Source organism: Lagenorhynchus albirostris, chromosome 8, assembly GCF_949774975.1.
Source record: "Lagenorhynchus albirostris chromosome 8, mLagAlb1.1, whole genome shotgun sequence".
Classification (NCBI taxonomy): Eukaryota; Metazoa; Chordata; class Mammalia; order Artiodactyla; family Delphinidae; genus Lagenorhynchus; species Lagenorhynchus albirostris.
The window spans coordinates 32,099,928-32,112,354 of NC_083102.1; the positions used below are offsets into that span (position 1 = coordinate 32,099,928).

Sequence of the window (12,427 nt, forward strand, 5' to 3'; positions counted from 1 at the left end):
TTTCTGTTGATTTGCTTACTGGGTTTTTGTTTGTTTTGTAACTTTTAGACTTGATGCTACATATAATAGATGAAAATTTGTAGAGACCCTGAATGAAATTATGTTCCTCCAAGGAGGGTTGAGTTTTCTTTTGGCTTGCAAATAGAGTACCTATGACTCACTTTGATCCTGTCAAGAGTTGGTTTTAGACTACTGGAGTGCTCTGTTTCAGTTTTGCCCTTGCTTGTGGAGTGTAGTCCTTATTCTCAAGGTAAGGGGAAGAACAAAAGAAGAGCTCCTCTTTCAATTGTGAAGGATATTTTCACTGATTGTAGAATTCAGTGTGAACCATTTTTTCTTTTCAGCATTTTAAAGATGCTGCTCCACTGTCTTCTGGCTTCCATTATTGTTAGTGAAAAGTCAATTGTAATGCATATTCTTGCTCCTCTATATTTAATGTATCTTTTCCCTCTGGCTGCTTTAGAGATGTTTCTCCCCCTTTTTGATTTTAAACTGTTTGATCATGATGTATATAGGTGTGATATGCTTTTTTTTTTTTTTTTTTTTTTTTTTTTTTTTTTGAGGTACGCGGGCCTCTCACTGTTGTGGCCTCTCCTGTTGCAGAGCACAGGCTCCGGACGCGCAGGCTCAACAGCCATGGCTCACGGGCCCAGCTGCTCCGCGGCATGTGGGATCTTCCCGGACCGGGGCACGAACCCATGTCCCCTGCATCGGCAGGCGGACTCTCAACCACTGTGCCACCAGGGAAGCCCTTGCTTTGTATTTATTTTGCTTGGCGTTTTCTGACCATCTTGGGTCTGTAAATTGATGTGTTCTATCATATTGGACAAATTTGGTGCAGTATATCTTCAAATATTTTTGTCACATTTTTCTCTCCTTTCTTTCTGGAACTTCACTTGCACATGTATTTAAACTGCTTGGTCTTGTCCTGCAGATATCTGATGTTACATTTCTTTAATTGTCAATATCTTTTCTTTCTGTTTTTCAGATTATATAACTTCTATCTTTAAGTTTATTGTCCCTTTCTCCTGCCAATTCCGTTCCATTGTTATGCCCATTCAGTGAATTTTTCATTTCAGATATTGTACTTTTGGTTCTAGATTTTCATTTGTTTCTAATGGCTTTCATTTCTCCACTGAGATTCTCCATTAGTTGTTCATTGTGACCTTTAAATACTTGAACATAGTTATAAGAGTTATGCTAAAATTTATTTCCTGCTAGTTCCTCCAACTGAGCCTTCTCAAAGTCATTTTCTTTCGACTGCTTTCTCTTAAGTATGGATCACATTTTTTCTGGTTTTTCACTTGCCTATTAATTTTTTATTGTATGCTTGACATTGTAAATGATACAATGTTATCTTCCTTCAATGGGTGTTGGTTTTATCCTTGTAAATTCCCCTTGGCCTGTCTGATTTGTTTTTATTCTTTGTTACTGCATGTGATATGAGGAAACAAAATTTTGAATTTTGTTCTAAGACATGCTTTTTATACTAAGGTATGACCCTTAAAGGATGCCTTTCTGGCATCTCAAATGAATGCCTGAAGTGCTTAATAAGGTCTCTCTACCCCACTGAGCTGGAACTCCAATGTCTCTCAACGCTGCATGACATGCAGAAAGCAATTTCTGCTAGGCATTAGAGTCTTCTCATGGCTATATTCAGCCCAGCTCTTGACCAAGGACACATGGTGAATCACCATGTAGACTTTTGGGACCCTCTCTTTCACAGCTACCTATTTTCAGATATTCTACCCTGCCAATTTCAGCTGCTTCAGCAGCCCAGACCTCTACTCCCTCTATCCTTAACTAAGACTACTGCTCTGTTTCCACTTTCTTGCACCCCCAAAAAAGTGTCCTTCAGCAGAAAACTCAGGACAGTTATGGGATAGTTGTGGAGCACACCTCAGGTGTTTTCCTTCTGTCAAAGATCATAGCTGTGTGCTGTCTATTACCCAATGCCTGAAAAGATTTGCCTTATCATTTTGTCCAGTCTTATATTTTTTTTCAGTAGGAGAACAAGTCATGTACCTATTACTTTCTCATGGCTGGAAGCAAGTCTTTGGTGCACATTAATTTAAATGCACACTGAGATTTAAATCATTGATATTAGAACTTTTTATAAAATCAATTTTTTTTTTTTTTTTGCGGTATGCGGACCTGTCATTGTTGTGGCCTCTCCTGTTGCAGAGCACAGGCTCCGGACGCACAGGCTCAGCGGCCATGGCTCACGGGCCCAGCCGCTCCGCGGCATGTGGGATCTTTCCGGACCGGGGCACAAACCCGTGTCCCCTGCATCGGCAGGTGGACTCTCAACCACTGTGCCACCAGGGAAGCCCTCATAAAATCAATTTTTGACAAAGATTAGCTAAGAGTGTGCTTAATAAAAATTTTAGGAGTGACTAAAGGGGAAAGCGGTTAATGCCTTTAAGGGCATTGAAAACACACTTCAAATTTCAAACTTAATCTGTATTATTATGTATATGATGCTCTTAGTTGGATAGACTTAGCAAGTAAAAAAGTTTTAATGATATATATTGTTTTTATTTGATATATTACCTCTGTTGTTATATATATGATACTACTAGATTTAGAAAGTTATATATATATATTTTTTCTTTCCCATTGTTGACCTTTTGTTAATACACAATGTTCTTTCTTAAGGTCATTGATTCTAAGTTGGAAATACTAGACCTTTGAATCACTGGTCTAAATTAAGAGTCACTGCGTTAGGAAGAAACCAGTTCAGACTGAAACACATATGACTATTTGGTTGAAGAAGTAACTGTCCATTTTTAAAGGGTGGAGATGGTTTGGTAGTAAATTAGTTCTCTCTCTGCCCTGGGAGATTAGACAAACAATGGATCTAAGAAAATAGACTGACTCATTTGGCTACAATGCTATACTAAAGTTACAAGCAAACTAACATTAATATCCAGAAAGAGAATTGGGTTCTGTATACTGTAAATGAATTTTACAGTCAATTCAATGAGAATTCTCACTGAAGAAACCAAAAATCAGATATTGAATTCATAGATCTAAAGGCACTCTGAACCCTGTCTTTCCTAATTCATCATCTGCTATAGCAAGGCTATAGTCATGTGCAATTTACTTAAATATTTATCAACTCTTCCTTAGGATGGTAGTTTTTATTGGAGAAGCAAGGTTTGTAATAACTTTCTTTCCTCTTAATTTTCTTGAGCATTTCCCAACTTCTTCTAGTAGTGAACACTCTATCTGCAAAGTGCACAGGTACAGATGAGGAGGAAGAAAAGTCAGACTTGTTGGGCAGGAAGCGAAGTTGTACAGGGCTAATAGTAGGTCATAAGTGAATAGGGGTGGAGAATGTGAGAGAAATGGAATCACAGATCTGGAAGGGACAAGTCACGTGGTCCAGACTGCCTCTAGACAGGTCGGGAAGGAGTGTTTGGGTGGACCTTTTTCACATCTGGATTTAGTTTCTCTTGAACTTTTTCAGCAGTTGCCATTCACCAAGGCTGATTTCTTCTCTGCAAGTCATGAGGTACTTCTCCTGCCCCAGGATAAAGCCCTTTGGAGTGGATTTAATTAGTTTTGGGGATGGTCCTGTTCTTATTCCAGGAGGTCTGTTTCAGGTTTAGGTCATTCCATTGGCCTCATCAACAACTGAAGGGCAGATCTCCTAGCCACTCAATAATTCCCTGGGCGGAGAGGAAAGGCCTCTAAGCTGATAGTCATACTCCATGTATTTCTAACTCCCCTCAGCTGGAAGAACATGATGTGCTGAGGTGGGTGGAGCTTTGAGTTGAGCTTTTTAGGTAGTTTCAGGTCTCACTGTCCATGAGAGAAGCATACAGCTGCCTACCTTTCCCAACATACACATCCACATCCCTACATTATTCACTGGTAGAAGTGGAGAGACTGTGGACGAAGGAGGATGGAAGTGAATTTTAACTTATTCTTCTGCTTCACCCAGGGAAGAGGTTTATGAGCATAAGCACAGAGGTTAATGAGATATTTCTTGCTCTTTGATGCCCATCACATCACTCGCCCCGTCTCCCCCAACCTCCTATTCCCCCAACACACACACACACACACACACACACACACGAGCTTGTGCACGCACTGTGAGCAGAAATACAACCCCCACCTCCCCTGCCCCTCCCTCCCTCCCGGCACAGACCGATCAGAACTTCCCCTGGGTCGCGGCCCAGCGATATGGAGCGGCCCTGGCGCGGAGCCCTGCTCTTCCCGAGTCGTGGGTGGCGCGGTACTTGTTTCCCTCCCCTCCCTTTCCGGACCCAAACGGGGATGTATCTGGGTCAGCCTGGGAGGGGCCGGACCTGCCAGGGACCAGCGGGGGAAGGGGGGGAAGGGGGTGGCGATGACAGCATTTTTCAGGTTTTTGGCATTTCTGAGATTCGCCCCGTCCAGCTTCTCACCGCGCTCGCGCCTAGCGAGGGCTGATGCTCCGGCCAGTCTCGGCTCTAGGAGGGGGTGGGGGGAGAGCCGGTCTTTCCTATCTGGACGGCCACCCCTTCACGCCCTGCGAACAATGCAGCGCCCACCCCACCCCCAACACGCACACACATTCCCCATTCCCCAAGGCACGCTCCGCGGGCGGGCGGCGGGTTCCTCCGCCCCAGGAAAAGAGCAATGGAACAGTTCACGGCCGCCGCGAGTTCCTGGTCTTCCTTCCTTTCCGGTGATAAACGGCGGGGCTACAAGCCAGTTGCTGCTCAAGATGCTCCACCCGCGGGCTCAAGCCTGTCTCTCTTGGCCCTGCGGGGGCCCAGATCAGGACCGATAGTCCCTTGACCTCCGCAAGGAGCAAAAGCTGAGCGCCAGGGCGGCAAGAGGCGCGACCGGTGCTGGGGCGCAGACCCTCGGCGGGCTCCTGCTGCCTCAGTTCCTCGCTGCATGATCTTTTGCGCTCTACAGCGCCGTGGAGGAGCTGGGTGTGCGTAAACACCGCATCTTCCCCAGACGTTTTGGCCGAGGACGCCTGGGTGAGGTCCGGAGGGTCAGGGACCTTCCCGTTTCCCCTCCCTTGGAGCTCTATATATAAGCCCAGCACCGAGGAATCAAGGCCACAGGTCTTCACTTCCCTGAGGCCTGAACCCTCCCTCTCCAACCTTGCCCTGCTTAGCTCCAGATTTACGAGGGCTTGCTCCTCCTTTCGGTATTAGGAAGAGAAGCGGAGGGATGAGTTGAAAATCATCTCTGGATTCTTGCCTCCTGTACACAGCTGTATCCCTATCCTCTCCCTCCTTTCCCCACATTGCCCGCTCGGTGACTTATGTTTGCCGGAGGGTAGCCTCGCCTATCCGGAGCGCTCGGTCCTGTGGCGGGGCACCCACTGATGCTCTTTGGCCCGGAGCTTCCCGAAAGGTGCCTGCCTCCGCGGGTGCTCGAGGCCACGCAGAGGTGCTTCTCCCTCCCCGCATCACCTCACCCACAGACCTCTCTTGCCATCATTTCACCCACCCTTATATAAAACCGCGCGACCCACCCCCCCGCCATCCTACCCGGCGCAGCGCCCCCTCCCTTGGCTGCGCCTGGGCGGGCGGGCGGGGAGCTGAAGGGACCGGGGCGCGCGGGAGGCGCGCAGAGCTCTCCGGCAGCCCGCAGAGCTCTCCGGCAGCCCGCGCTCGCCGCGCCTGGGGAATTGGCTGTGGGCGAGGCGGCCCCGGCTGGCCTTTATCGCTCGCCCCGCTGGTCGCTTGAAACTTTATCAGCGAGTCTCGCCACTCGCCGCAGACGCGAGCGGGGGGCGGGGGCGCGGCAAGGCGCCGGCGGCCGTGACGAGGCGCTCCCGGCGCTGAGCCCTTCTGCTCCGGGCACGCATGGCGCCCGCACACGGAGTCTGACCTGATGCGGACGCAAGGGGGTTAATATGAACGCCTGTCTCGGTGGAATCTGGCTCTGGCTCCCTCTGCTCTTGACCTGGCTCAGCCCTGAGGTCAGCTCTTCATGGTGGTAAGTGCACGCGCACGGGCGCCGGGGTATTTTGGGGATGGGAGTGGAGCCCGCAGGGGCCACACAGACGCTTCCCGGCGGCGCTTCCCCGCGGCCGCGGCAGTCACGGCTTCCGACCCGAACCCAAGCTGCTGCCCTCTCCTATTGCCCCTTGGATTCTCCTCGGAAGCCCATTCCAGCTTCGACAACTTCAACACCCCCCCGCGCCCCCCCCCATTCCCCCTCAACTGAGAGCTCGGATGTTCGGTGTATTTGGATCCAGCTGAGCGACAGCAAAATCGGGATCTTTGAGACAAGCGCTAGCCGGGTCTCTAGCTCTACTAGCACAGACGGGTGTGCGCGCGCGCGCGCGCGCGTGTGTGTGTGTGTGTGTGTGTGTGTGTGGGTGGGTGGGTGGGTGGGTGGGTGAACTTAGCTCCAAAACTACTATCATCCCCCCATGCTCCCCTCCCCCAAAAAACCCTCAAGATAAAAACCGACGGGACAATTCAGGCGGGCAAGAGCGGTAGAACCCGAAGCGTGTGATTTTGCCTTCTTTCCCGTCCTTCCACATTCCTAGTGCTTCACCCCAGTGGGGCGGAAGAACATTTTCCTGCCTCCAGGTAGAGACTACCGCCTTAATGCGAAGCTCCAGAGGCCGGGAGCTCTAAGATGTCAGTTCGAAACCACAGTCACCCCAAAGAGTAAATTTGCTGCTGTCCTTTATACGTGGATCTTCGATTTATTCTGCATAGTGAAGGAACGTTGAAACGTAACAGGTCTTAGCATCCTTAAAAGTTCCAAAGGGAGAGGCTCTCCCCACCCAGAAACTCATCTCCATCTCCTTCATCTTGAGAAGAGAGAGAGTTGAGAGCTCTTTAGCGTTCTTGCACCTAAAAACTTCTGAACTGATACTTAAAACACTGATTCAGAAAGACCTGTTATCTGTTATGATGTGCTGTTTTTTAAAAGAATCTGGCAAAAGTAAGGCGTCGCAGCCAAATGAGAGACTGGAGCAGGGAACTTTAGGAAGACACGAGCTCTTCAAAGGAGCAAAGCAAAGAAAGCATGGATGGGAAGAGGGGTTCAATTCCTTCCTAAGCCACTTTGAACAGAAAGGCGTTTAGCCTTGACATTACTGACATAGGATCAAAGATTGATTTATCAGAGTGACCGTTTTTCAATAAAATGACTATTTCTGTCTCCATGGGTGTATAAACATTATTTATTGCCCAGGCTTTTTGTTACATTGTCTCTCAGCTGTCACTTAAATATATTTTTGGGGAGTCACAGCTGTAATGACTTTATGATCATATAAAATAATGAAAATACAAGAAAAAGACATTCTCCTTGTTTGATCGCTTCAAAAGACACCTATGGCAGCTTGGGTTATATAAAAGGTACCTTCCTAAACATTTCACAACTAATAGAGAACATCTGGGTAGAGATGATGATGTAATTTTTTGTTAAAGTTTCTTCTCAAAAGTACTTTATGGAGCTATAACACTGTTTGATTCTTCCAAACATTTAGTGTCCTTAATAACAATAGAAAGATTTTTTTCCAAAGGTTCTCTATAAAAGCCAAAAAGAGCTGGAAAATGGAAATATTTAACAGATTCTTTAGTAGGAAAAGAAAGGCATGCCTGTGCAGAGAGGATAACATCAGATACCGGCAGGTGTTGATTAGACAGATACAGACAGTTTAAGACACTTAAACATTAGATCAAATAAATGGCAGTGAGGAGCTTCTAAAGGTCGGCTTCCTCCAAAGCCAAGTCCAGACACATTGTGTACTGAGATCAGAGTCTTCTTGGAAGAAGTCTTCCAAAAACATGTTGCCCCTTCCCGCCTCAACCCATTCCCCAACTGCAGACCTTGCCTCTCCCACCCTGCCCAGAGCATCATCTGGTGGCCTCGGCTTCACATCCAAGAAACAGTCAGCACTCCGTTTTGGGGTGGCTTCTACCAGACCACTCACCATGCCTGCTGTGCCGCTTCTCCAGTGAACTAAAGTTAAACAACCTTTGCCTTCTAATATCCCCCAAAGGATAGGAATTCATATTTGAAATGCTGCTTTGAACTCTTCCCTCTCCCGGGAAACACCACGTGAGGCCTCGCTGTTCTGTGCTCTCCCCCGTGTTGGTCCTTCCCAGGTACATGAGAGCTACAGGTGGCTCCTCTAGGGTGATGTGTGACAATGTGCCAGGCCTGGTGAGCCGCCAGCGGCAGCTGTGCCACCGACACCCGGACGTGATGCGTGCCATCGGCCTGGGCGTGGCCGAGTGGACGGCAGAGTGCCAGCACCAGTTCCGCCAGCACCGCTGGAACTGCAACACCCTGGACAGGGATCACAGCCTCTTCGGCAGGGTCCTGCTTCGAAGTAAGTCTCCCGCCTTCACGCAGCTCATGGGCTCTACCCTCATATACGCACACCCTTATTTGGTCTTCAAAGTCCCTGCTCATCTTGCCTTGCATGCCATGCAGTCAGAAGCCTGTTCTGTTGGGTGCCATTTGTCCCGTTTTACAGACAAGGACTTGAGAAATCAAGAAACTTGTCTGTCTCAAGTTTGGGAGGAGGATGTAGCGCCCCAGGCTGGTGTCTTTTTTATTCTTGGCTCTGTCCATCCACGTCAAATCACAACCCTGCCTGTCCCTCCAGGTTCAGATTTTGTCTCTAGAAGAAAGGACGCAGCAGCCAGAGCGCTTTTGACTTTTTAACTCTTCTTTCTGGGACTTGGAACTTCCAGAAGGAAATGAGCAGAAGATTGGGATAGAATGCCCAAATCTTTTATTGGCCATAGATGGTCATTATTACAATAACGAGTCAGTGTTATTAAGAAGCAGAGACAAATCTCTGCTCAACACCTCTGACCTCCCATTCGGCTACTCGGCTTCGGGTCAGTCTGTTTCTAAATTAAGCATTTTTTTCGGTAAACTGTAAATTCTGTAAGGCAGGAACTCATCTGCTTTCCCTGCACCTTACTTGGTACCTTGTGTGTTGTAGGCATCACTCATTCATTGAATGGTTGAATGAATGGATGGATGAACTTGTAGTGAGTGCCTATTCTCCAGGTACATTTTAAGCAGAAGGATATTTATGGAGGGTAGAGGTGGGAACCATGAATACACAGAGGTAGACCTTGGATATATTGCAGGTTTGGTTCCAGATCACCACAATAAAGCAAGTCACACGAATTGTTTTGGTTTCCCAATGCATATAAAAGTTATGTTTATACTACGCTGTAGTCTATTAACTGTTGAAAAAACAATGTACATACTTTAATTTTAAAATACTTTATTGCTAAAAAAAGGTAACCAGCATTTGACAATGCAGGTTGCCACAAAGCTTCAGTTTGTAAAAAACAATATCTGTGAAGCGCAATAAAGTGCAATAAAATGGGGTACGCCTGTGGTTTCTTCCTTTCTTTTTTTTAGAAAGCACATTGAACATTATCTAACTACAAAATAAACTTCTTAAAAGTTCTGAATGTGGAAAGTAGCTTACTAACTTGTACACAATCAGAGAAAATTAACTGAAAATCAGATCTTATTTTCAAAACATCCCCATCCCTTAACCTGGTCTTAGCAGCATTCTCCAAAAAGTAGCACATCCCATTTGCTACTGGGAAATCTTACTGAAAACACAACAGTTTATGTGCGAACCCCAGAAACAGGAAACTTTCCACTTGTTTTTGCCCACCTCCCCCTCCCAATCCTAAGAAAATCATTCGGGCTGTGCACTTGGTAATGCTTAACGGAGCGTGTTTCTATCAGGTAATCATCACAGCCCTAGGGTTTTATGAGGCCAAATGCATAACTGAATGTCTCTAAAATCCCCCAAGGGCGTAGTACTCTCACTCTTAGTGTACCCCTAAAGTTAATTTACTGTGATATTCTGCAATTTTATTCTCTGGTTTAAGAATATTCTTCCGCATTCCTTTTGGAGTTTTGATATGACATCACAACATTTTTGAAAGGATAATAATAAATTTCAGCTACATGGAATTTTAAGACTTCACCTAGATTAACTCACCAGTGAATCAATCAAAGAGAGTTTGCAAATATCTGGCACAATAAATCTTTGCATATATTAGGTACAGGCTCTTGGTGTTAAAGATGTATCAGGATTTTTCCTTTTCAAAGGTCTCAACCATTTTCCAATGATTACAAATTAAGTGTACTTCTCATTTATAAAATGATCACCTATAGAGTCTGTCTATGAAAATCCATTAAGATGTCTCCATATTGAAAAAAAAAAAAAAACCTTTCCGTAACGAATCAAAGGAAGCAAGTTTGACACTGATTCTAGAGAGTGTATATGCCAAAGCTGGAGGTTCATTCAACTTAATCTTGGCAATGTTTGTTTCTTCAGAGCTGTAGAATGGCTGAGAGGGAAAAGGTTATAAATAGAGAAAGCAGAACAAGTTTGACTTAGGCTAAGCCTTCAGGTAAATTAGAGATTATAACTGTACTCCCTTCAGATTTCTTTCAGATGAAGCTGAACGCTTTGCCAAAGTACTCAAAACTTAAAACACTCATGCTACACAGTTTCTTTCCAATCTTCACAGAAGGCCAGATTTCTTCCTGGACATTTACGTAAACTCCTGTGACTGTCAGTGATGATTTTGTGTTGGTTATGGGAAGGCTGAATTTGGCCTAAGGTAGCTTATCCTGGAAATAATCACGAAATTCCAATGAAGCTATCCAAAGAGTTTTACAATTAATTGCTTGGAGGGAAATTCACATCTTAGAGTTGTAAAGAACTCCTCCTTCGGAAACCTAAATGTCCTCATAGATAAATAGGAAAGCCAAAGGGCAGTACCACATATAAGGAGAACATAAAAGTTACTAACGTATCCTGTGGTCATAGAGAAATGGAGAACATCTGCCTCTTTTGCTTCAGAGACCAAGAGTAAGGCAGACCGATTTTTAGGAACTTTCGTAATTCGCTCATTCAAACGACTATCACCAGACAGGGGCAGAGAAATGTAAAGACAGAACTAGTAAACTCAAAAATAATCCTGCAAGAATTTGCATATACTTTCAGAATTCTAGAATAAGCCTAAACAAAAAGGTGATTAGGTTTCATCCTTGTTAAAAAAAAGGCAAGCATTTAAAAAAAAAAGAGTTGAACAACCCATAACCTTCCAGAAAGCCTAGCTTCTAGTGTTCTGCCTTCCCAGCTGCCTGTCCCACCCTATACACTTAGTAAACATGGCTTGACTTATCTCAAAAATTAGAGAAAATTTTAGAGAAACTTCAATAGTAACACATCAGGAAGTCTAAATATCACCATTTAGATTTGGATTTTGTTTCATATTGCAATGGCTTTAAAAAGAATCAGTTTTTCTAAGAAGAGGCCCGAGATCAAAATTTGTTTTGTTACAAAGCCAACTCTTGAAATGTGCTACTATTTTGCACATAAGCATTTTAGTGATTCATCTAAGACACTTAACTGAAAACATCTTAAGGCCGTATCTACATGATATACCAAAACATCTGGAGGTAAAATGAAAAGATATTCCATGTGCTAATTTTTTATTTAAATAAATAAATAAATATCTAGCTATTTAGTAATGCGTTTGAATAATAAATGACAAATATTTAGAAAGGTGATGGCTTTGCTTTGGAAATTATTTCTGAAATGTAGCAGATTTTTAAGTGATTTTTTTTTTTTTTCCTTTCAGCCAACAAGTCAATGTAGTTGTTTGCAAGTTAGGCCGGGATGCATTCTGTGCCTAGACAATTTATTCCTCTACTAACCTTCAAAATACTGTCTGGTCACTGACATTCTATCATCTGCATCTTCCATAGCTTTCCTCTAAAAGATCACCTCATAAAGTTTCTCTTCTTTCTCCTTAAGAAATAAGACTAGTGCAAAATATATTACGCATTCAGGAATTTTCCCCCATATGATATCTCTAAATGTGGGGACTGAACTCCAAATCCAAAACCAGGCTTTAGCCGATCAATGGAATGACTACGGACAAGGTATTTTCCTACATGGTAAAATGGGTAAAATAAAAATTTTATTTATCTGAAAGCCGCTAGCAGAGATTAAGCCACATTTGCATCTGTTAGTCACCATCTTTTACAAAACATATCAATTCCTCTTAGAAAATCATCTGTGATCCTTATAATCTGGAATTCTAAAATAGCTCCCACAACCGTCACATCTCTCTCTGGAGAGCACTACCTGCTACCTCTGGCAAATATTCATATAACTGATTTTACCTAACTTCAAGGCATGATTGATTCTTTTTTTTTTTGGATGGTTAGAGGTTTCGGGGAAGATATTTTTTGAAGGCTGAGGCAAGTGCCATTTAATATGGTATAGATACATTTTCCTGATTTTTAATAATGAGACTAGCAGAGCAGATATTGCAAGGGACGTATAATAAATTTTAGCACTGAATGACAAACGGAAACAAGCAGGGCTTTGACGCGAAAAGGTGGTTTGTTCTCCCAGCTGTGTGGTTCAAAAAGTCACACTCGT

At 44.5% G+C, this 12,427-nt stretch overlaps 1 protein-coding gene across 1 annotated transcript in view; it reads left to right on the forward strand.

Moving 5' to 3' along the window:
- The first annotated feature begins 5,869 nt into the window (after positions 1-5,869).
- Positions 5,870-12,427, forward strand: part of WNT2 (Wnt family member 2) — a 44,356-nt gene continuing 37,798 nt past the window's right edge. Inside the window, exons 1-2 of the mRNA XM_060156007.1 lie at positions 5,870-5,952; positions 8,085-8,311. Of these exons, the coding sequence (XP_060011990.1) occupies positions 5,870-5,952; positions 8,085-8,311 (310 nt within the window). The remainder of the gene's footprint in view (positions 5,953-8,084; positions 8,312-12,427) is intronic.